The following is a 25,690-nucleotide window of genomic DNA, read 5'->3' on the forward strand; positions in this document are numbered from 1 at the left end:
TATTTTAAGTTACTATTATTGGGGTACCAGATAGCATGTTGGGAAATCGATTTCAGGAAAAAAAGATTCAGTTGCATGCAAGTTGTAACAGTATTAAAAATAAGCTGCTTCAAGAAGTCCCTGAAATGACAGGCATATTTTGAGATTACTTGGAGAGTAAAGTTCACACGATGGTAGATATTAAAATTATTGAAGCAGACAGTCATACTGAGGATCTCCTTTTCAGTGCTATTTACTGAAAATATTGTGGGCTTTACTCCTACAAATATTTTTGAAAGAATATGATTTCCTTTACCACTCACCAAGTAGTTCTGTGAGACTGTCTCACCAAGTGAAAAAGTATTTCAGCAACACTGACTTATTTAGAAGGAAAACTTTAACACTAGAGGAGCTATTACAGTTGAAGCAGTGAAAGCCAGTCAGAGAGCCATCCTGGGTGTATTTGTAGTGTAATCACACAGTTTAAACTGCAACTTACTACAATATACTCCTTCCTTTGTTAGATGTATGAAAAACAATGAGGAATCATGTTGTTGCAATACATGATAAAATGTTTTAGCTAGAGACTTCTAAACCAATCTTATCTAAACTCTTTCCTGAGAGATTTTGATCTTTATTTTCTTTCTTCTGTAGTTTGAAGACAGTGAAGAAGATTTTGACTCCAGGTTTGATACAGATGATGAACTTTCCTACCGGAGGGATTCAGTCTATAGCTGTGTCAGCCTGCCCTACTTTCACAGTTTTCTGTACATGAAAGGTACTGGGTGAATCAGAATTTGCTAAATATACAAAATAACCAGAAATCTTTATTATATTTTATACTCCAATTCCTGTCGAGTTAAGCCATTTTCTTATTTTTGAAAGGATGATGAAAAGTGACTTTATTTAATTTGAGCTGTTCTCAAATTGAGTTACTTGCATTGGCTTATCCCTCTGCAGGAGTTTAAATCACTAAAGCAGTGGTTTAAAACGACTAAATCAGTGGTTTTCCCCTCTGCAAAGAAAGATCAATATTTTGGGCTTCCTCTGTTTCATTTTATCTTTGCTGGCTCGCAAACATTCAGTATAAATCTAGAAAAATAACTCATGAAGTCAAATTGTACCAATTGACCTCGAATTTTGAGGAAATCAGATTCTCGCTTCCAAAACCTTGTAACATAGACAGCATTCTACACTGCAGATCAATTTTATTGACCTTAGTCAAATATCACTTTGGATCTGGAAGACACAAAAAAGGCTACGTATAGCAAAAGGGTGTGAGAGACTCTGAAAGAACTTACACAGCAGCTCTGGTTAAAACTGTTGGGTATATCTTCTGATGATTGATTAGTAAATTATAATCTCCATGAATCCTTGTATGATATTCATCACTGTAGCATAGCTTATTTTCCTGGAATAGGAACAGTAATGAATGTATGCATCGCTATGTTTGTGTGAAAAATAATGCAGTAGTCAGTAACAGGGCTTTTACTGACATAGCAAGCAAGAAGTTTTTGTGGGATCACAGGAGTATATTGGCTTGGTTAAGGTTTTTAATGACTGTTATGTAACTACAGTGCAAGGTACATTGTCTACTTTATAGCCACACTTTGGTATGATGGAGTTCCCACTGGTATATTTCCTACTCTAAATATAGCTTTGCCAGATTTTTTGGTTTTGAGTTAAATGTTGTTACCTTCCAATAACCTGGAGAGAGGAAAGAGTTTAACACTAAACTTTTCTTAGATTATCATTGAAATACATTGAAAACAATGTAAAAGATTAGTCTCATGTTACAGTAAGACTTTTTGATAATTGATTATATATATGTTGTATATATGTATATGTAATTATATATATGTTACATATATTTTTGTAATATAGAGACTTATTATAATTTATAATTTAAAGGGTTTTAGATTGACAACAATATTGGTGGCCATAAGGATATGCAAAAATGAGCGTTGTGGCTTACAGCAGAGGCTCAGTTTAACTGCAGTGTTGTTGGTCAGAATCTTCCAGTTTTGGTGTGATCACAGCTTCTGTTTTATAATATAGTTGTTTGTTTTAACCATATATAAACCTACATTTGTCTCTCTTGCCAGGTGGCTTAATAAACACATGGAAGCGACGCTGGTGTGTCCTGAAAGATGAGACCTTCCTGTGGTTTCGTTCCAAGCAGGAAGCACTTAAGCAGGGTTGGCTTCATAAAAAGGGGGGTGGATCATCTACACTTTCCAGAAGGAACTGGAAGAAACGATGGTTTGTTCTCAGACAGTCCAGGTTGATGTACTTTGAAAATGACAGTGAAGAAAAGCTAAAGGGTGCCATGGATGTCCGAACTGCCAAGTAGGTTTATATGGTTTTATATGTTAGCCATGGTTCCTCCTAAGTACTTCTTGGAGCTTAATCTGAGAAGACATTGAGTGCCCTGCCTACAAATTGTGTGAATGCAAGCATGAGACTGGGTATGATGAAGTTATTGAAAGCAAGTGTTGTCCTTAGCTGGCTCTCTTTTAACTCTACAGAGTGCTCCAGAGCTAAGCCAGTGCCAAATACTTTAGAAAACTGCTGGTATAATGAACCCATCTATGCTTTCTCCCAGACTGGAGGCCCTACTTAGTCTGTAATGATTCCCAAGACAATCTGGGACATGTTGCCAAGTCTGTAGCTGCAGGCAAACCTAGAATGGGGAGGGTGGAATTAATAGGCCCTGAATATATTGAAGTTTGCCTGGGTCAAAGCTGAATCTTCTGTCTGTATTTAGATTTTTTTCATGTTTGAAATAATTGTAGTAGTGTGGAAAATTCTTTAAAATGCATATATTAACAAAACAGAATTACTAAATCTAATAACTTATGTTTTGCTAACTCAGTTCCTTATGCCTTAAAATTCTATGCTTCCTGAAGCATGCATTAAAAAAAGTTTTCTAAGGGATAGTATTTTTCCTTCTAAATTGTCTAGCTAATTTAAAAATTAAAGTGTGCTAACATTGGTAGTCTCATTCTGTATAAAGTGTACCTACGCTTTCGTCCAAAGTAGAGAAAAATAGAAATGGTTTGTAACGCTCAATTCCACTTTGCACCTTGTAATCTGCAACTATCCAGTTTATTTTGGTACTTTAACAGAGAACTTAAAACTAAATTGAGATCTCAGATTAATCTTTTCTTTGGAAGTCCTGGCCTGAGCCTGATTTCAAGCAGGACAGTAAATAGTTTCAGTGAGCATCCTGACTTGCCCTTGTAAAAGCAATGAGCTGTTCACTGTCAAGTAAATAGAAACTGAAGTTCCTACTGCATTTTTTTTTTTGAAACTGGATTTCACTCTATCTCATGTGCAATAGCATTTATTTAGCATATTTTTCTGATATGTTCAATCCTTCTTTTTTTTGTTGTTGCCACATTGCTTCACTGACTGTGCCCTGTAGAAGTTCTTTGCTGAACGTACCTTTAAAATTGTCAGGTGAAGGTTGTTGAACCTAACTTGAACTGTAGGTTCAATCGATGAGCATTTGTGTATAAAATAGCTAAAAGAAAAAGTAAGAGGACTTGTATTTCAAGAATTGTATTTCATAAGATATAAACAATAGCTTTTCTAGGTAATTTTAATATTTACTGAGTGCATTTCTAACCTACCATGCTACTTACATATTTCACCACTCCATATTAGGGACCCTGTTTGATTTAAAAAATCTTAGGCTGATTCACTTAAAACACAAGACAGGGAGGTGTTCTGTTGGACATTGTTATTGGGAGGGAAGGAAACCAAATTAAAGAAAACAGTAGAGAATTACAGCTTTTTGTTTTGATAGTAGATAAATTGTCCTCAGGAGGCCAATAAGGAGAGCTTGCATATATTTCTTATAGAATAGAGATATATGAACACAGTATATCTGATAAGAAAATATAGCTAGTTAAGGAAATATTAAGCTTCAGACAAATACAGCAAAACAGCAAAAAAGAAATTTAAGTTGCTTTCTTAACCTTCAGGGAAATCTAATGTAATACTTTAACTACTCCTTAAAAAATCTTATGTTCTGTAGTTCAAAATTGTTCAATATGTTGATACTTAGATATCCAAACTAAAAATTAGAAAGATGGCATTTTTAGCATAGAGTGCTCAGCTTTTTCTGGAAGTCATGTTTGGAATTGTCTTTATGCTGACTCACAACCACACAGAATCACTAATCCAGGCTTTGTCTGCTTTTAGTTTTTAATCTTCAAGAGCTTTCTTTTTACCACTCCAAAAATCGCTTGGTTATGCAGTCAGTTCAGAAATATATCCATTTCTCAAATCAGTCATCCCTGCCTCTCTTGAGATTTGATAATGCTTTACTTTTTCATTACTTCTTGTTAAAATGGTAACAGAATAGTCAACTTCATATAGCGACATTCCTAATAGTTTGAATATTTGTACTGTATAGACAGAAAACACAACTGTAGTTTGGTGAATTAATGCTGTCTGATAAATCACTTTGTGAGTCTTGCAAATGAGCCTGATGAAGGCTGACTGCTGCTGTTTTAAGCATCAGTGGTTTGTGAGCCTCTCAGCAGAACAGAATTTTCAGAATTTTCATAATCTGTAATGCTCAATCTTGGTGTTTTCCTTTTTGCAGAGAGATTGTTGATAATACAGGCAAAGAAAATGGTATTGATCTAATAATGGGTGATAGGACCTACCACTTAATTGCTGAATCTCCTGAGGATGCAAGGTATGAAAATCATCAGGCCTATCTTCCTTTTTTTTCCCCTCTTTTTAATCGCTATGCCATTCTGACTTGTGCTTGTCATTAATTTGTTTGACCACTGTCACAAAATATTCCAGCGGTGTTAAACACATTGCATTTAACCCATTTTTTGAAAGGCCTGCTGAGAAGATCTTGTGGCAGACCATTACTGGGAAGAGTCAGATTGCCAATGAAAATTTGCCTAGAATTTGGCTGTTACCCATGTATTCCTAGCAACCTTCTGAAATACTGTGTGTCTGTAGAGAGGCAGATGTTAGCCACTGCTGCTTCTCTTGTGCATTACCTTGCTGTGTTTAGCTGCATAGATCAAATCAATATTTAAGACCCTCTAATCTGCCTGAAATAAAACACCTTATTCTTTATGGTTGGGATCTGTTCGCCTAAGCAAAGCCTATAATTTTTTCAGATAGAAGTTGTAATGCAGTCACTTTTTTTAGGGCAAAACCATGTTCTTAAATAAGAAGAGTATGCAAGAGAGTGTTTCCCTTTCTGCTGATTTAGAAGGGGTCTTGCTTTTGTTGCTAAAGGATCCATATCACCATAGGGGGAGGCTGCTAGGTGAGAGGAGCAAGCCTGACTTGTCAGATCAGTTGTAAAGCATATTTAAAAAAAAAAAAAATCCCCATGCTACAGTTCATGGGAGATAATAATATGTTTGCCTATAAAAATCAAGCATTTAAATAAAGTCAACTTAGTAATCAAAGCTTATTAACCACTGCTTTGCTGCCCCAAGGCCAGAATACAGGATGCCTTTGTCAACATCACCTGAGCTACTTTGCTTTGAAGGCTCAAAAGTGTCTTTGTTCTGTTTAAAGGTAGAACACCTTCCTCTATCACAAGACCTTGAGGATAGATGTAGCAATGCTTACAACACAGAATCTTTCTTCATTTTTTTAGGAATCTTTAAAATTACTCTTGAAATAACTTAGGAGCTTTCTAGCAGTTACTCTTAAGATTCTTGCGTGATATATTTTAAAATTAAGGCTTAGCTAAAGTCTCTTCTGTCAGACTTGTGTAGTTGCCCTAGGGACCAGTAAGAAATTATCAGCACACAGACTTGTCTGTTGCCATGCATCTTTCAATTCTTTCTCAAACATGGAGGAGGAGGCACTATACAGTATTGATGTGTATAGTACACGTAACATACCATCCAGATTAAATTCTGTTTCACAAGTGTATTTCATGTTTCTTTTTTCTCAGTCATCCCAGAAACCTTAATGAGGGAGATGTGTAAGGATTTGCAGACAGCCTTAAATCAGTGTTAATGTTTGGCATTGTTAAAAGTGAAGTATGAATCATTGGACTGTGTTGGGTCTGGATCTGCTGTTGAAAAAATATTTTGTACATGGGCTGAATCATGATTTGAGGTTGCTTTTTTGTTCAAATGAAAGCAAAAACCAAGAGAAACATGGCACACACCCCTAAAAGAGGAATTACTATTTTTGATCATGGAAGTGTATTTGAGGAAAGAAGTAATGCTCCAATGGGCAGCCGTTACTGAGGGTTTATTCCTTTAAAACCCTAGCCTGTCTTTTTCCCTATTCTTGTGTTCTGGGACTCAGCTGAAAGACAGAGGAGGTCCCAGGAGGGAAGAAAGCAAAACTAAAGTCTGCCTTTGTCTTTTGCAAAGTGCCATGATTAATTTATTTTTCATTGTTTACACAAAGATTACATGAAATCAGGAAAAAATCAGAATTTACCTTTAAAATCAATTAATAAATTATTACTGAATGTGCATACAGTGCTATGAAATCTACTTTTTGTATTTAAATAGAAGATGCACATTTAAATACATTTGCAATTCCTGAGCCCAAAAAAGAAAACTGAATTTAATTTATGAGAATTTTTTGGTAGATGAGGTTTAGTTTTCTTCAGTTTCTGTAGTTTCTTCAGCTGATGGTTCCTTCTCTCTAGATGATAGCTTCCCTTCTCTTTACAGGTTTTCAGTGACATTGTCTTACATTCCAGCAAAGAAAGTGTTAAGCACAACCTCTCTGTGGGTATCTCTGAGTCTTAAAAAAAGAATCAGAACTAAATATGTTCTCATCTGCTTCATGGTCTGGCACTCTAAATCTTTGTTTTTCTTCATGCCTTGCACTGTTTCTAATTAAAGCGTAAGCTGATAGAAAGGATTTAGGATATGGCAGGGATGATACTGTTTGACAGCCTACACAAGTTTTCTGAAGCTATTTTGGCAGTTTAGTTTCCAGAAATCTACATTATGGGGAACAGTTGGCATTTGAATGCTGAAGTTAAGGAAGCAGCTCTTGAGTGTCCTCCATATCAATTCCATGACTATAAGCAATTGCAGCAAAGATAACTTTGTATTCAAGTCCAATAATTTTGCATTTGTTTCCTCAACTCCATGGTAGTGGAGGAGCCTCTGCTGTAAAGTGAGGAGTCTGTTTTAAAGGCTGTGCTTTAGATCCCTTTGAAAACTTGGCCCCAGGTGTTTTTCATTAGAATGGCAAATTCATATCTCAAAGAATGGCATTCAGGAACCTGCTGAACAGGCCAAGCTCTGCCCTCAGATTTCAGTGGGATTGCTTAGAGCAGTTGAGCTTTATCATATACAAGTGCCAGGAGGATAGAGATTTCCCAGAAGCAGAAGGTGTGGTTAGAATTAAATCCATTTGCAATTGCTATGGGCTGAAGTACTGGAAACCTCTGCCAGTTTTCCTGTTCAGGATATATGCAGTGCCAATGGAATAGCACAGATTTGCTCTGGTCCAACTTCACTGGCCTTTCCAGCAGCTGGATTTTTCAGTGCTCCATAGAAAACAAAAACTGTAGAGGTATTTGCTTGGGGCTTTTATTCTTTTTTCCCTCTTAGTTGTGCTTCTGCAGAGGACTTGGGTTGTCTTTGAAAAAGTATCACTGTAAGAAATTATTACCAGTCACGCTATCAGTGCAGCAGAATTTATAACCTGAATGTTAAGTTTCCCATTAAAGGCTTTGTGTGCAGCTAGTAATGTATTTTATTCCAGATGAAATGTGTGGAATGTGTTACAAATACTCTGTAGGCACTCAGATGTTTCAGTGTGCTTACACCAGTTTTTCAGAGCTGCCACTTATTGTAGAAGGTACTTGTCCTCAGGAAGAAGGGTATGACACGAGCTTGGATGGGAGACCTGGAGGGGCTTGCCTGCACCCAGTATTACTTGAACTCACATAAAGCCTTGCTGCTTTTATGCCTGTTGACAAAAGGAATCTTAAGTAATTTCAAAAACCTGCAGAACCTGCTAGATCTCTGCAGAACAAAGGTGACACAACAATTGTGCAGAAGCAAAATCTACTCTTACACTGCTGCCTTTCTCTCCCCAGCCAGTGGTTTAGTGTACTGAGTCAAGTCCATGCGTCCACAGAGCAAGAGATCCGGGAGATGCACGATGAGCAGGCAAATCCACAGAATGCTGTGGTAAGTCTGAATCTGAAGAACTTTCAAAGCAAATATTTTTAGAAAAGAGGGACACTGTGGTGGCCACACCTTCTGAGAGTCACAACCTAGGTTTCCTTAAGTGTGGCAGTAGCTGTGACACCGGCTAGAGCCTCCATGTCCTTGGTCCTGCAGCTGTACAGGGAGACAGTGTGACTTCTGATTCCTCTTCCATCATTCACCTTGATGAAAAATGACTGTTGGGTTTGGGGTGTTTTTTTCTGGTCCAGTTTGAATTTTTGCAAAGATACAGTTAATGAGTAAATTAAAAATCAAAGAGTTGAAAATTCAAGATTTCTCTGGTCCTGCATTTATCATTCTGTATAACATACACTGGTAATAAATGGAATACATTTGGAACCTAATTTCAAGCAAAGGGAAACAAAAACTTTTGCTTAATGGCTTCAGAATTTTGTTCTGAGAGGATGCCATTCATATTGGGGTGGCATTTTCCAGTAAAAAATTCAAGCAGGTTTGGAAACAGAAAAGAGCAGTTTTTGAGCTGCCTGCAGCTTAACTACAGATAATCTTTTACTGGATCTGTTCATTCAAGTGTCTTAGTTTTCCCCTCAGCAGTTTTAATGGTTGAGAGAAACTGATGCCCAAATCTGCAGTTCAGTTTGCTTGATCAAAGTTGCTGCTCCTTTCACGTGTCTCTCAGAAGAGTACTGTGAGTAATGTAATAGTAAATGTTTTCCTCATTTTCTGGTTGGATATCTGTTTATAGGGTACACTCGATGTAGGACTAATTGATTCTGTCTGTGCTGCTGACAATCCAGATAGGTAAGTCAGAACCATGCCTGGTGACTTTCTTTTTCTCCTTTCTCTAGCCAAAATCAGACGCTTTATACTTTAGTCTCTGTGTTCTACTGGCCACAGGCATTAAAGTGGTTCATTATTCCCTCCCTCTTCATAGTACTGTTAAAACATGTCCATGGAATAGGAATGATGGTACACTTTGTGGGGGTTTTAATAACTTCCCTGACACCGCTTCATGTATGAACTCTTCAGCTCCTAAAGTGATCCAAAAGTAGAAGATTTTTTTTCTGTTCAGCTTCTCATGCATGAATGTTGTATTCTTCAGGGATGAAAATTCTTTCCCAGAATGAAAATGTCTTGTAACAAAGAAGACAGCGCAGCATAAAACCAACAAAAACATCAGGATATTCTTAGTTTTTGAACTACTAACAATGTTTTAGGGGATAAAAAGTAATCTGGGTTCAGACTATGACTCTGGTTATAGGGTTACAGGCTATGAGGTGTTATTTGTACTGTAGGAGTTCACTCCAGTTTCTCTTCATTGCACATGTGTGAAACAGCTGGTTTTAAGTTACTGCTTTGTCCTTGGTCTGCCAAGACACTGATACCAGAAGTAACAGTGATTACAAGCCCAGGTTTCCTAAGCAATGCAACACAAATGTCCAGACCGTACACAATTTTAAGTTACCAGTTCTCCTGCTAATATAAATTAAGCATTTCTCTTGTAAGCATTTTTCACATGGATTTTTTTGTCTTATAATTTTTTTTTGTTTTAGTTCTCTGATTTTAAATAAGGATGGAAGGATTTTCAGTTAGGAAACAAATATGACTAATATAGATTATTTTTATCTTGACACATATGAACCCCTCGTAGCTCAAAAGAGAGAAGCGAGCAGACAGACGTTTGAATCTATATTCAGAAAGAATCCCAAGAACTGGGTTTCCATCTTTTTCCTAGACTGGGAAGGAGGAGAGGGGAGTCTGGAAGGTTGGCTACTGTTGATCATAATCTCCTGTTTGATAGCTTGATCTGCCTTAGTTTATACCTTAAGTCTCTCCTTTTTCAGTTCTTTTGCTACAGCTTCTGTCCTGTATATCTCATTATCCAGCTTTCTAGAGCATGCTCCATGTAGCTCAATCTAAAGCTGCCTCCTCTTCACACATATTAAAAAATGGTCAACAAAACTCTCTGTTCGGTTCACGTGCCCATTTCTCTCCTCATCCACCACCCTTTCTGACTCATGTAGCCCTTCAGCACCACAGTCAGTGTGGCCAAGAACTTGGGTTCTGATCACTCTCTTCCACTTCTCTATGGTACCAGTGGGCATTAGCTGTAGGTAACACTTAGATAACCTTTAAAATAACTTACACACTTCTCTTGTTACTTGATTTACTGTAACCTCCCTTCACACAGTTTTCTAATTTTTCCTCCTAGTAGTTATACTTACTTTGTCCTTTATCCTGTCAGCCATCTAGCTTTTATGTGGCACACTGGTTTTGGAGAATGATATCATATTTGGGTGAACCTCTCCATCCCCATAAACAGTTTTTGGATTCTAATTTCTACCCAGTTACCTTCTTCCAACAACTGTAAAAAGCAGTCTTGTCAGCTTCTCGTGCTTGGGGTGGCGCAGACGGCATTGTTCCCATTTACTACATCCAATAGAGTTATTTTGAAAAACTCTGTGCTCCAGGATGAAAACATTAATGGTAAAGGGTTAAAGAAGTGTTTGTAGGCTGAGGAACCTGCCTCTCTAATCCAGAGAGACATTAGCACACTTCACTTAGGCTAGTTCTTCATGCTTCAGTAAATCCTGGTGTAGGATTGGATAAAAGCCAGACTCTCATTAAAAATAGATTGTATTCTCTGTGAATTGGGTTGCACTGCATTAAAAATAAAAGACTCTTGTGTTCACATGCTGCTTCACTATAGACCTTTGTAAACTTTAGTTTGTTTTAGCTAATGTAACTACTGAAGCAGACACTCTAAATAGATCTGACCCTGAAACAGAGTTCTGATTCACATGTAAAGCTGATTAAAAATTGGAAGTTTTTCTCACCACAGATTTATTTTGAGATAGGACAAGTTGCAATTTAATGTAAACTTTCCCACCATTCAGAAAGCTAGCATTTTGGTGTGAAGCTAACATAACCAAGTCTTTTAAAATGCTTAATATTTCTTTTTAGGTGATAAATAAATAATGCTTTAGAGGTGGACAGTATTTGTCTGAATAGAAAATGGAAACAATGGACAGTCTTTATGATTATGGAGAGTGAGATAAACAGTATATATGTTGATTGTAAAGGCTTTTTCAATTGTCATTTATTTTCATAGACCCAACTCATTTGTGATCATCACTGCTAATCGTGTTCTTCACTGTAATGCTGACACTCCTGAAGAGATGCACCACTGGATAACCCTGCTCCAGAGGTCAAAGGGGGACACTAGAGTGGAGGGACAAGAATTCATTGTGAGGGGTAAGAACTGAGGGGGGCAGTAAAGTAAATAACATCCATTACGTGTTGAAGAGATTGTCCCCACAATACAATCTGGTAATAAGCCAGCATGGTAGAGTTGGAGCCACATCTTTGTATGGTGGACTTTACTCACAAATTAATACAGCTGAAATTATATTCCTGCTGTGCCATGTAAGAAAACACTGTAGTGATGACAAAAGTGTTTTTGTAAGTTGACAGAAGAATTTTTCTAGTGAAATATCAAAATTGAAAAAGTTTTTGTATTAATTTTATTGTCTTTATTATTTAATTGTTTGAGAATTGTACTCAAAAAGTTGTTTAATATGTGAGCTTATCAATTTTACATATGTTTTTGTTGTTGTTCAAAGTATAAAACTAACTTCTGTATAGAACCTAGTTTTGTCCAACTCACTCCGTTCAAGAAAAAAAAATGTGATTCAAATTGTATCTTGAACAGGATGGCTACACAAGGAAGTAAAGAACAACCCAAAGATGTCTTCCTTAAAACTGAAGAAGCGTTGGTTTGTTTTGACGCACAATTCTTTGGACTACTACAAGAGTTCGGAGAAAAATGCATTGAAATTGGGTACATTGGTCCTGAACAGCCTCTGCTCAGTGGTCCCACCTGATGAAAAGATCTTCAAAGAGACAGGTAATTGTTTGCTCTTGTTCAAATATACCTTCAGTTGCCTGCTGTCCTTCTAGCTAGTAATGCAACAAACAATGCATAAGAATACTTTAAATGGATTATTAAGGGTGCAGTTCAATGAACAAATCAGGTTCCTAATTCACTGAGGTGTTTTACAGGGACTTATTGGGTGAAAAACTGAGGTAGTGTATACAGGAATAAAATTTGTTCTCACCTGTATTCAAATTATCATAGACTAATACTGTTGCTAAGTTAGTGTTCACACTTAAGCTTACACATCAAGGACTTGAGGAAAGACATATGGGTAGCACTCTCCTCATACATTATTTTATATGCTCAGGAACTATGAGGGCTAACATTGGTAGAGCAGGTATAGGGAGATCCAGAATAAGAGTCCAGTTTGTGGTAACCTACATACTGCACTTGAGTCAGCTCCTCTGTGTATTTTCAAAACTGGTTTTCAACTCAGAAATGTCTGTTTGCAAATGAGAAGCGACTGTTGACAGTCCTGTATAAGCTCATTGGGGTCACTGACACTTCAAAGAGGCTTTCACTAGTGAAAGATGAAACACATTTCCTTTAATTTAACCTGCTTCATAAAAAGCCTATACAATGATGCAGAGAGAGAATTTGAACTGAAATGCTCTTCCTATCATACTTGCCACTTCATTCATGTAAAATTAATAACTTCTTTACAGAAGAGATAGTTTGTGCTTTATACCTGTTTGTATGTGTGTCACAGATAATTAAAGACTCTCATGTACAAAGCAAGACTGTCTCAGGTTTTCCTATTACAGACAGGACTGGAGAAGTAGGGCCACAAGCCACAAGGAGCTAACTATTCCATAGTCACTTCTGTGGTGCTTACAGTCACTTCTGCTAAGATTACTGGATAAAATGGGAGGCTGCATGATGCATAGTTGTACTCCAAGGTTACTCCTAGGATCTCTTAAAGGAGAGAATCTCCTTTAATATCATAGTATCTGTATTATGATACTTAATGACTCATACAACTTATTAGCTCCTGGAAAACTGCCAGCATGGTCCAGGATGCAGCACTCATTGTCTGATGGGATGCAGCTTTTATGGCTAATAATTTCACTGTTGTGCTAGGTTACTGGAATGTAACTGTGTATGGACGCAAACACTGTTACCGTCTCTATACAAAATTGCTTAATGAGGCGACCCGCTGGTCAAGTGCCATCCAGAACGTGATTGACACAAAAGCACCAATTGATACTCCAACGCAGCAACTTATTCAGGATATTAAGGTAGGCACAAGCAGGATGGGGAGGGGTGAGAAGAATGGTTGCTTAAATCTTTTTTTATTTTGGCTTAGCCGAAATAAAGCAGAAAATTAAGTTTTAATCACACAGTGCCATGGACTAACTTTGTGAAACCTGAATGTATTCACTGACCTGATAAAGGAATTTCTATCTAAGCAGTAGAAGAGCAAAGTATGAAGTGAAACGTGGAGGGCAAGAGGGATAACCTTTTTCCATGAAAACATTACCAACTTTTACTGGTTTGTGTAACTTGACAGGCACGATTGCATCTGGCAGTAGAGCACAGTGTACAGGTTCATAGCAGACAGGTTCATGGCAGACCTGTTTGGCTGTGTCCACAGTGAGCAGCACACCAGGATGTGGACTAGACAGCTCTTTGATTTTTTTTGTCACTATGCTTCTTTTCTTCTTCTATGATAACATGGGCTAAGCATCTCATGTATCTGTGTGATGAGAAATATATTCAATTAATGCTCACTGGTTTATGGTCCCACTGGAGACAGTGCATGCGTAGCCAGAGAATGTCAGAGTGGGTGCATCAGGTTTACAGCAACACTGTGCCAGGGCTATTTTGTTATGGTAGCTCCTGCAGTTTCTAAAGGCCAGTTAGTTTCAAAAAGGCCCATTAGTTTTGCTGGAGAAATACTTTTAAATAAAACTTGAATGTCTTAGTTCCTATTATGAAATACTGGAGTAAAAATGAATTGTGAAATGAAAACACACTTTAAAAACTGTTATGTGTCCTGCAGCTCTGCTGTAGTTTGTTTTTTACTGCACAGATAAAAGAAGTTTATCCAAGGCCTGAGGTTAGCAGGTACTGAGCATTCATAACCCACAACGTGCCACGGCACCCACAGTACCCACAACCAGATTTAGCACCAAATAGTGCTGGTAACACTAATGACTCATTTTTTTCACAACCAACCTAAGGGCACAAAGCATTGCATTATTCCTAATGCTGGACTCCAAATCCTGCTTTTTTCATACCCCAACAGGAAAACTGCCTGAACGCTGATGTGGTTGAACAGATTTATAAGAGGAATCCTATTCTCCGTTACACTCATCATCCGCTGCACTCGCCATTACTGCCACTGCCATATGGGGACATCAATCTAAACTGTAAGTTTTTCAATAACAGAAACACTTTTCCTTATGAAAGACTAAACTAGAGGATGGGATTTTTAAGTCAGCGAGCTACAGTGAAGTAAAGGTAGGCAAAATATATGTTTATAATACAAATAGACAAGTTTCCCTGTTCTGAGAATAGCAGTTTGCCTAGCATAGAGCCTTGGGGTTATATTACAGAAGGGAAGGTTGCTACTGCCTTCAGCAACACAGCTAAGACTGAGTTTGAAAAGCCTTGCCCTGAAATAAGCAACTAAACCCTATTCATTCAGTCTCCTTGAATCATATTCTTTTTCTCAAGTCATTGTTCCTTTCTATCCCATGTGGGGAGCTGCAGCAGCCACAACTTCCAATTAACAAGTGTAAGTTTCGTCAAATGTGATGGAAAGCCCTATTTATGGGAATCAACATCTAAGTGTACATGAAAGAAGAAATGCTTTATTTACTTCCAAAATTAGTGTAATCATGTCTTTTAATATCCTTGATTCAACCACAAACTTAGAAGTCTTTTTGGAATTAATGGTTCAGATCTATTGATGGTTGTGAACTTGGTGTCCTTAAATGGATTTGGTTATCTTAGTTTGCAACTGCATATTAAACAAGATATGACTCAGGCCACAAGTTTCATCCTTGGGAGGAGGATGGGAGGTCACACGACTAAAAGTGAAGGTATTTCAAGTAAGACTTTCTCTTGGTAACTCAAGTGATACCCTTCTAATCAAATGACGAGGAAAATCCTAGGACAGACCTTTCTTTTCTCTTGCCCCTCCTACTGTTCAGTGGCAAGGCACAGTTCTGTTCTTGGCACTTGAGCAGATTGTCCCGTATGGGAGTGAAACATGGTTGGTCTCTATTCCCCATGGATAGGAACATCTAGCCACCTCTGAGGCAGAAGTCTTGCCAAAGTCTTCCCTTACTAAATGTAGCTCCAAAAATGGACTGATGCTTAGCTATTGCCTTGACTTGCAGTTGAGTTCTAGGTATTTTCTGTAATAGTATAATGTCAGGTTAGAAACTTCATTTTCATAACATACATCTGTACTGTATCAGAGCAATTTCTTCCGTCTACCAAACCCAAGAACTCCATGGTTCTTTTAAGGAGATTGTAGTAGCTGTTAGCCCACGCTGAATAACCGGTAGCACAAAAACAATCACCACCTTTCTCAGCATTCAAAAAGCAAATTGCCATGTCATAGCAATGATTTTGTTTAGTAGCATTGTTTGGGTTTAATTAAAATGCTACTGCTGTAGACAAAAATGATGCCATGTATCTTTGTTACTTTCCATAACACAGTTATGCTTTACCTCATTTATGATCTGATCAGGTTTTCAGTGTCTTGTGACTGCAAAAAAGTGATACCACACTTCATCAGTGTGTGTTGCTCTGGAAGGAAGACTCTCCATCACAAAAACTGATCAATCAAGATACACTTTTTCCGTTATGTTGTCAGAAAATGGCAAAGTGGGATTTCATTAAATTCAGAACAAATCTCAATAGCAAAATAGCTCATAAAATGAGTTTGCATCATACATCTGAAATGAAAAATACCTGTTCTAATATCCTGCATAATAAGGGTCACAGAGTATCATTAAGCAATTCCCAAATAAAGCCTGTGTGCTTTTTCTTTTATATCTCAGTCTAAGAATCTTTCTCCTTATTGTTCTTTTGTAGTGCTGAAAGACAAAGGCTACACAACTCTGCAGGATGAAGCCATCAAGATATTTAATTCTTTACAGCAGCTGGAATCTATGTCTGATCCCATCCCTATAATCCAAGGTATCCTCCAAACAGGACATGATTTACGACCCCTCCGAGATGAGCTCTACTGTCAGCTCATCAAGCAAACCAATAAAGTGCCTAACCCTGGAAGCGTGGGGAACCTGTATAGTTGGCAAATACTCACCTGCATGAGTTGCACATTTCTGCCGAGTCGCAGCATCCTCAAATATCTCAAGTTTCATCTCAAAAGGTGAGAAGCTTTGAAGTACTAAAGCAAGAAATTTTCTTCACCCATTGTTTTCTTCACCATGACTTGTAACAGTGTTTAGATATCTTGAAGTGAGACTTGAAGATGCATTTACTTAGTGTATTGGTTATGCCAAACAGTGAATCTAAAAAAAAAAAAAAAAGTAGGAAAAGTGTCTGTGAGTTATCTAGATGGAATTACACTCATTTGAAGAATCAAAAAAAACCCACAAAATTGAATGCACAGTTTGTTAATGTTGATAAAAGGAGGGCTTTCTGTAACTGTATAAACTTGTTTAAATGATTTGCAGCTCATACTGCTAGGTCCTATTATCAGCTGTTCAAATCAACCTGTTAAAAATTCTTCATCCTGCTTTACCTTAATTTTATAAGGTACATGTCATGCACATAAAAGAACATTATCATATTTAAAGATGTATTTGAGTTAAAAGCACAGGATTGCAAATCTCATTTTAAAATATTAGTGACCATTAAAAAGATAATAAATCATTCTCGATAGTTCAGCATTAACCAGAATATGGAGTTCTTCTTGCTGTGATGCAACAGAAGAATGCAGAGTATGTAATTAGGAAAGTTAGTCCACCAAGAAACTGTTCTCAATAATTTAAAAGTCTTGTCTGTATTTGTGCTAGAGCATCAACTTTGTTAATCACTTTGCTAAATCTAATTGTTTTATAATATTTGTAAAATACTTGTAATGAAAATACATCTTTGAACCAAATTGAGGTAAGTAAAAAATGGTCTTTATATAACTGTTAAAATGAAAAAATTGAACACTGAATCACTTTCTCAGTTTAACTCACCTCCTAATTAAAAGAAAATGCAGCTGATACATTTAAAGTTTGGTTTCAATACCGTAGATGCATAATTATCTTACAGCATATCTGTAATTCTGCAGTAATCTTTTTATGCCTTGCAGATCACAAATCACTGTACTTTTTCACATAAATTAAACCTGAGTAGCTCTAAGGAGCTGATATTTTATCACTGGAAGTATTATAGAAACACTCTGTACTGAAAGCTACCGAAACTCAACAATTTTCAATAATTAAGAGTTGAGTTCATTAAAGTAGCTAATGAATATTCATAGGACTAACCACTGAACAGTAAGATCTAGAGAGAATCTTTTAGAAAATCAGGAATAAAAATCAAGTGACACTACAGCAAAAGTGAGCAGTCGAACATGTTTTATTGCTTTTTTCTGTAGTACCTTAGTGCAGTTTAGTCTTCATTCAGCAACTGTTACTGACATAAAGGGGAGTTGATTACAAGAAGGTTTGCACAGTTATCTTGCTGTCAAATCTGAGTTGTTATAAGATTCCTGTAGTTAATGTTATGAAGGGCATTCAGGTTTTTCTTTCCATTAGGTTTTTAGAACATAATGATGGAAGTACATTACATTTACCACAGTAAATCAATCACAAGTTAGAACACTTTCCTTGACAGTGAAGATAAACCTTGGAGCATGTCAATTCAATAGTGTACTGGATACAGAAGTACTTTCAGGGGAAAAAAAAATTCTCAAATAAGTAAACTTCCTGTTTCACTGACTGGCAGCTTGAAGTCATAAGCTTTGTCTCACAGGGTTCGTGACCAGTTTCCAGGAACTGAAATGGAGAAATATGCACTTTTTACTTATGAATCTCTGAAGAAAACCAAAAGCAGAGAGTTTGTGCCATCACGGGATGAAATAGAAGCACTGATTGGCCGGCAGGAAATGACATCCACAGTTTATTGCCATGGTGGGGGCTCCTGTAAGATTACGATCAACTCACACACTACAGCTGGAGAGGTGAGAAGTGGTGACAGAATGTCTTTGGAACAAAATCACTGTGTCCATTTATGTGCCAGTTCAGGCAGCAGTAGCGTTAAACTTTGGGAGCACTGGAGCCTTCTCTGCTGGCTTTTCCTTTCAGGGAAGGGAAGGCTTACAGAGCTGTCCCTCCAGCCCCTCAGTGTGTTCTGAAGAAATCCCTGCTATAAAAACTGTCTTTATGCTGCAGAGGATCACCCAACTATAGTTCCTTGTTATAGGAGGAATTACAGGAAAAGCTAAGCAATTCAGCAGAGGCATTACTGGAATAACTTCAGTAGATATTGGTGTGTATGAGTTGCTACCTAAAAATGGAAGACTCTTGCTGAGTTAGTGAAATACAGGGGTTGGCCAGGAGACAGCACATGCATATTCTGAAAGAATAAAAATTAAAGTGGAATTTGACAACAATTAATAATGCCGATAAGAACACATTAGCAATGTTTTTAGCCTAATATAAAACCTAGCTTTGAATTTTCTTCTAATTATGTGTCTTACTCTGTGGTGCTGCTTTTCCATGCTATGGTTTTTTTCATGTGCTGTTTTTCATTTAGGTGGTTGAAAAGTTAATTCGTGGTTTGGCCATGGAGGATAGCAGAAATATGTTTGCTTTGTTTGAATACAACGGAACTACTGATAAAGCAATTGAAAGCAGAACCATTGTAGCTGATGTCTTGGCAAAGTTTGAAAAGTGAGTGTGCCTCTCCTTCTCTCTCTCCACTCTAATAAGTAGCAATTAAATAAATTTCCAATGTCAATAATGCTGAATTTTCTCCTTTTGCTTGTTTGTGATGATGCAGCTGAATTACACACAGAGCCATTTCTGGAACAAAAGCATCTTTTTTTGTTTTTTCTTAAAAGAATTAATAGCCACCTATTCACTTATGTTGGTCTTCCTCTGTCCTGATACCAGTAAAGTATTATTTCTCATTACTATTTTCACATTTTCTTTTCCATTACTATAAATTTTTCCACCATTACCAGCATTGTGTCTGGGAGAACTGAACTCCAGGCCATCATTGCCTTTCCAGCTGTCTGTTGCCTAACTTCATGTGGAAGTCACCACAGTACAGCTCACCACTACATTTTTCTTACCAGTAAAATTACAACCACCCATAGCACTGTAGTAAGAAAAATGTAATACAAGCCTAAATACCTCTTTGTCATCCCTATGTTGTATGCATGGCAATCAGCCTCTTTTATCCACTTAATAATGGGGGGGGAAAGGAATGTTTTAAGTGTTGTGCAATTCCATTTTATAACAGGACTTAATGATGTTGCTTTTATTAACACCTGACTGAGCCACAAATCAAATTTTATTAAGAGAATTTGGGTTAGAAATAGTTGACTGAGAATTGAATGAGAACTGAGTCAACATTTGTGTTTGATTTTGCTGTAGGCTTTAAACACACAGACACACACAAAGCAAGATTCAGCTGATTCCTTGCTTATATTTCTGAGGTGTCAATTTAGAAAAGAGGTTGGTTTCACAGGTCTGATCTCTCTCTCTCTTTCTCTTTACACAATGCTGAAGGCTTGCTGCCACTGCTGAAGCTGGGGAGATGCACTGGAAGTTCTACTTCAAGCTCTACTGCTTCCTGGACACAGAAAATGTCCCAAAAGATAGTGTGGAATTTGCCTTTATGTTTGAGCAGGTAAAGGACAAGGGTTCAGTTTTGAGGCACTTTTAAGAGGAGGAAAAAAGCAAGAGATCTAGGCAGCACAGAGGGAGTTTTGACTATGCGTCTGTTCAACTAAATGCACTACTACTCAAGCATCAAGAGCAAAGGAAGGAAGCAGTTCAGTGGTCAAAACAGACTTATCCTTACATAAATGAAGCACATATGATTTTCCTAATGTTATGTTTCTTACTTCTGCATTACTTGTCAATTGCTTTATATGTAGTGATAAAAAATTGGATAGCCGGGTCTCAGCTGTGTTTAAAAAAAAAAAAAGGATAATAGTTGCTTTTAATTTTTCTCTTATTAAACCATTTTCTGAAGAAAATGTAAGAAATAAAGTGAAAAAAGTATAATTGGCAAGCAATTAATAGGAGACTCATGCTGGCAACTGTACAAAACTAATTGAGTAACAGCTTTTTATCTTTTCAAAAACCAATCGTTTCATAGGCACCTTAGTAAAATCAGTCCCGTCTCAGCAGTAACTGTAAGACAGCTATGATGAGCAGAAATACACTTAATAAATGTGCTGAGCTCAGAATGAGGCTATATTGCAAAACATAAAATGAGTTAAATGATTTATAATGAAAACTAAATGCATCAACAGTTGGATTTCTATTCTGTCAAGCCCTGTAGTTGCTCAGAAACTCACTGATGGCATTTAGTACTGTTGATTGACCTTCTACTTTTCTTCCATATTCCAAATGACTAAAAATTCTTCCAGCAGTCAGCTTCTTTCAAGTGGGCACTAGATACAGATAAAGATTTCTGTATAAGATTAAGATTTCTGATTTCTGGCATTCACAATGCTGAGACACTGACATTCTGTTGGTAAGCAAGCCTGATGTGATCAAGAACTGACATACTTCAATTTTCATATATATGAAGGCTTTACCCCTTCTACAGGTTCAGAAACCTCTTCATTGTAATAGAGTATTTCTTCCTTTTTCAGTTTATGTTTTAAGGCATCATATTACATCACAAGTCTACCAAAGGTTCCTTCCAGAGCCTACTACTGTAGCTCAGTCCAGAACTGCTTTTTGTCAGCAAGGATCTGGGCAATGGGTTGCCTTGGTTGGGCTTAGAAATGTCGATCTATCTGTCTGTTGTTACATATAGAGCAGTCAGCCAGTTAGTGCTTCTGTTTGGGATGAAGTTCAAACAGCAAGAAAATCCATGAGAGCTCTGCATCTGAGCTGTTACATTACATTATGGGTTTAAGAGGCAGATTCAGATAGTTTTGTGTATGAATGGCTAAAATAAGCACATTTGCTGAAGCACATTGTTTTCATGCAGTATTCTGTGCTGACTAGTGTTTAGCCAAATATTTTATGTCTTGTGAAAACCAGTAGTATTGCAGTTATAAAGCATGGCATGTTCGATCCCTACCATTAATATTACAGTAAGACCTTGAAGAGGTGATGCTACATTCTAACATCAGTTCTGGGGTGGTTTTTTTTTTCTAATTGTCTGCTTTTGGTGTCAGTCATCAACTTTTTTCAGACAATTATGAAAATTATCTTTTGTCATTGGTTTTAGTTCTGTAGCCTCCATTATTTTAAAATTTGAATCTTTTAATAATCATAAGGCGCTGAAGGAAATCTTTCAGTTCTTCTTTCTCATTAAAATACCATCCTTCCATTTCCACAAGACAGCTCCTCCTTCTGCATGTGTACAACCTCAGGTAAACCATCTTGCATGTTTAAAGGCATATTTTGTAAATCTAAAGAAACTGTATGTTACTTAGATGTGTATTATCTCTATGTGTTTACTAAACCTTGTAATTCCTGCATCTCCAGTCATGAGATGTGTTTGTTTACTCTACTAGTGTCACCTGAAAAAAAATCATAGCTGCTGCACATTTCCACAGGTTTGAACAAGTGTGCAGAGGTCTTCTTGGTTCAGAATCTCATCCCTGATGCTACAGACCACTGTATTGAGTAGATGTTTTACTAATTTGATTTGGGATCCATTGAAGATTTATTGTTTTCCCTCAGTAAAACTACAAAGCTGTCCTAAAGTTTGGCTTGTTTGGCTGGAAACATCAGTTTTCACTGAGAGATTATTGATAGCAGTAAGCAAAACTAGATGTCTGTTTCTTCCTAATGCCCTTGAACATAAATGGCTTCTTTTCAAGCAAATGTTTAGATCCTGATTTTCTCATTTTTACATTATATTTTCCTTTTCAGTGATTCAGTTGCTCTTATATATGTGAGTTCCCTAAAACCTGTACAGTAACAGTAATTCCCATTCAGCAGGTTTCCTCAGTTGCCTTGCAGTTCTTCTGGTAAACCTAGTTTTACCCAGTTTAACAAGTTTGTCAAAAGATTTACCACATTTCATTTATTTATATATATATCATTTATTTCAGATCCTGGGTTTGCCTGGCAATAAATTTACTTCCCATTTCTCTCTAATTCCTTTCAAAGACTGGTTTATATATAAAAAGCTACCTTTTTTTCCCATTGATAGGCTCATGAAGCAGTGATTAAAGGACATTATCCTGCTCCTGAAGAAACCCTCCAGGTCCTTGCAGCTTTGCGTCTTCAGTACCTTCAGGGAGATTACACTCTGCATACCACTGTACCAGAAATGGAGGAAGTCTATCCCTTGCAAAAGCTGAAGTCTCGGATTACACAGTCTACCAAAACATTTACTGCAGTAGAGAAGGCTGAGAAGAAACGAGCCAGCTTTCTTGAAGGAACACTGCGGAGGAGTTTCCGCAGTGGCTCTGTCAGCAAACAGAAGGTTGAGGAGGATCAGATGTTAGACATGTGGGTCAAAGAGGAAGTCTCAGCATCCAGGACTAGTATTATTGACAAATGGAAAAAACTCCAGAGGATGAATCAGGAGCAGGCTATGGCAAAGTACATGGCTTTGATTAAGGAATGGCCTGGCTATGGTTCAACACTCTTTGACGTAGAGGTAAGACCTCGTGAACATTCAAACTAGTTTATACTGTATAGGTGATGATTTCATTACAGAGTAGTGAAACCATAAATACGGTATCACAGTGCTTAGACAGCTGATGTAATAAACTGTTAGCTATTAAAAGCCTACTCCCATTAGCAAGCACTTGTAGCTATTTAAATCCACCAGTTACCCATAAAATAGAGGGACAGAATTCTAGCCTGATGGGTTGCAAACAAGTTTAAGAAGTGTAAAAGGCAACATTCAAAGAGGGACAAGCAATATGCACTTTTTAAAAAATGGTTACAGACAAGAACATCAACAGTAAGTGGTGTGTAGCTCTTGCTGTTCCCTTTGCTGTTAATTTACATTTTTTATCTCTAGTGTAAAGAAGGGGGATTCCCACAAGAGTTGTGGCTTGGAGTCAGCGCTGATGCAGTTTCTGTCTACAAGCGTGGGGAAGGAAGGCCTCTGGAGGTGTTCCAGTATGAACATATCTTGTCATTTGGTGCACCGCTTGCCAACACCTACAAGATCGTGGTGGATGAGAGGGAACTGCTTTTTGAAACTAGTGAGGTAAGAGCAAGGTAGTTTTGTTGTTGTGGTCTTCCTGTTCTGATAGTCAGGTTACTTAGTAATTCAAGTAGTAGCTACAAATGTCACAGATCTATTCAAGATCCCTGTAAAGCTAAAGGGATCATGAGATGGATAGAAGTGCTGAGTACTTTTGTTTAACTGCAAATGGATTTTGTTGAAAGCTTGACAGTTTTATACTGTTAGTGTCTAAAGAAATTCATTCACGTATTGTAACCTTACTAAGAACTTTGCTCTTTATACTCTTGGCAGGTGGTTGACATTGCAAAGCTGATGAAAGCTTACATCAGTATGATCGTGAAAAAACGCTACAGCACCTCTCGATCAGTGAGTAGTCATGGAAGTCAGGGCAGCTGCAGGTGAAAACAAAACCAGTTCCACTGCACCCTAAATAGAATATGCTCCCTGGCCTCAGAACAACCTGATGACATTGATAATCTTTGTTGACAAGCTAATGAAGAACCAGAGTTTCAACGGAAAATATCTTCAAACAATGTTTTAGAAAGACCGCAGGGTGGGCAGGGGAAAATCAGCTGAAATAGTCACATACTAGAACCGCTGGCTCATTCAAAACTTTCCAAAGCATTATTATCTTCAGTTGATGTAAGAAATGCCTTAAGACTCAATCCACTGCAATACAAGCAGTAATAAGTGCCTTACAATATTAAGCATAACTTGTATTGGCCTAAAATTGCTGATAAAATTCAAGAAGATTTCTTTTGTCCTTTCAGAACACTGAAAACAAAGTTATATTCATCCATTCTGCACTAATCTACTGGCCTGTATACAGGTGGGAAGGGGGAGGGAAGAAGAGCAAGGTATATTTTTTTTGGAGCGCTGCTGGCAGCCTTCCTGATGGACGCCAACACTTTGTTTCCCCTTGCTTCCATGGATGTGCACATTGTGCATGCATATGTGAGCTGTCAGTAAAATTTGACAAATTTTATTCTGTATTTCACAAGTCTTTTGAAGCAAAGGGAATAAGTATGTGCAATGGTGTAAACAGTCTTTCTGTACATTTTAATAGTTCAGAGTTATAGGTGTTACAATTGTATGGTTACTTTATAAGCAGTTTTATTAACCAGTAAATTCCAAAATTTTCATACATTGATTTTACTATTGCAAATATGTATTACCATATAAGTAGCAGAAGTCTGCATTCTGTATCTGCTGTATGATAAAGAGAGATGTAGCTGAGAATATTTATAGACTACCCTAATATGGAAATACAGTTATCAGTTCAATTCTTCATCCTGTCAGCTTATGTTTTTAATATTAATTTTTTCTTTAAAAGACATCACTCTTTTATACTTCTGGCTGGACTCTCCAACCCAGACTGACTGCCAAAGGTCAGAACCCCTCAGAGTTGACTAGAGAACGCAATGTTATACAATGCAACTACTTTAATACAGAGTTCTCTATTTTACCTGGTTGCCTGATGAAGGTTCTTGACAGTACCCTGTAAATAAATTGGGGAATATCAGCTAATAATAAGTTGATTTTGGACTTTTATTTTTGTACAGAAATACTGTAATATAAGGCAAAACTTTGATCAAAGGTATCTTTTTGTCCACAGCAAAAAGAAAAAAAAGAAACCTGTAAAAACTTACTGTTGTTAAAAACCTCAGCCTTTAAGAAATCATGCCTACTCACTGAAAAAAAAAAAAGTCCAGCAATAAAGAAAATATATGTCATGTGCTCTGTTTCTATTTCATACTGAGTTAGACTTTGAACAAAATCCTAATTTCATCAGTTTTCTCAGAAGCCAAGCCAGGAACACAGTGTAGACTACATATATGTGTGTGTGTGTGTTTGTGTGTGTGTATGCTTTTGTTTGGAAATGTGCATGTGCTGTGTGTTGTATTGGGACAGGTTTCCTTGCCCATGCAATATGTGTCCTTTACACGAGACAGAGGGGAAGGACTGCTGAGCAATTCCACACCACCAGGAACATGCAAGTAAAGCTTTTGCTATTTAGGTAGCCCTGATGCAAGATGGCTTGTTTTTATTAGCCAGCCACAGCATGGTAGTGCAGCATGTGCTGCCCTCTTAAGTGTACATAGCCTTTATAGGGTACAAGGCTTGTTCTGAGAAATCCTCCACCCTCCTCCCACTGCTAGGTACATTGAGTCACTCCATCTGTGCCACAGCCCCTCAGTCCCTCTATGGACATACTAATTTCATGCCTCTACACTCCCAGCGAAGGTGGATTTAATTTAAGGAAGACAAGAAAAATGAGAGGAGCTAT

At 37.4% G+C, this 25,690-nt stretch overlaps 1 protein-coding gene across 2 annotated transcripts in view; it reads left to right on the forward strand.

The window, feature by feature from the left end:
- Positions 1-25,066, forward strand: part of MYO10 (myosin X) — a 162,937-nt gene extending 137,871 nt beyond the window's left edge. For both annotated transcript variants that reach the window (XM_017838359.1, XM_017838360.1), the window contains 16 exons: positions 634-757; positions 2,085-2,328; positions 4,595-4,690; positions 8,051-8,144; positions 8,890-8,945; positions 11,257-11,399; positions 11,857-12,051; positions 13,162-13,319; positions 14,330-14,453; positions 16,132-16,429; positions 18,031-18,238; positions 18,814-18,950; positions 19,794-19,914; positions 22,411-22,863; positions 23,233-23,424; positions 23,695-25,066. In XM_017838359.1, coding sequence (XP_017693848.1) covers positions 634-757; positions 2,085-2,328; positions 4,595-4,690; positions 8,051-8,144; positions 8,890-8,945; positions 11,257-11,399; positions 11,857-12,051; positions 13,162-13,319; positions 14,330-14,453; positions 16,132-16,429; positions 18,031-18,238; positions 18,814-18,950; positions 19,794-19,914; positions 22,411-22,863; positions 23,233-23,424; positions 23,695-23,805 — 2,754 coding nt within the window. In that variant the 3' untranslated portion in view covers positions 23,806-25,066. The remainder of the gene's footprint in view (positions 1-633; positions 758-2,084; positions 2,329-4,594; positions 4,691-8,050; positions 8,145-8,889; positions 8,946-11,256; positions 11,400-11,856; positions 12,052-13,161; positions 13,320-14,329; positions 14,454-16,131; positions 16,430-18,030; positions 18,239-18,813; positions 18,951-19,793; positions 19,915-22,410; positions 22,864-23,232; positions 23,425-23,694) is intronic.
- Positions 25,067-25,690: the final 624 nt, after the last annotated feature.

This window comes from Lepidothrix coronata, unplaced genomic scaffold (assembly GCF_001604755.1).
Source record: "Lepidothrix coronata isolate B3197 unplaced genomic scaffold, Lepidothrix_coronata-1.0 Scaffold334, whole genome shotgun sequence".
Taxonomy (NCBI): Eukaryota; Metazoa; Chordata; class Aves; order Passeriformes; family Pipridae; genus Lepidothrix; species Lepidothrix coronata.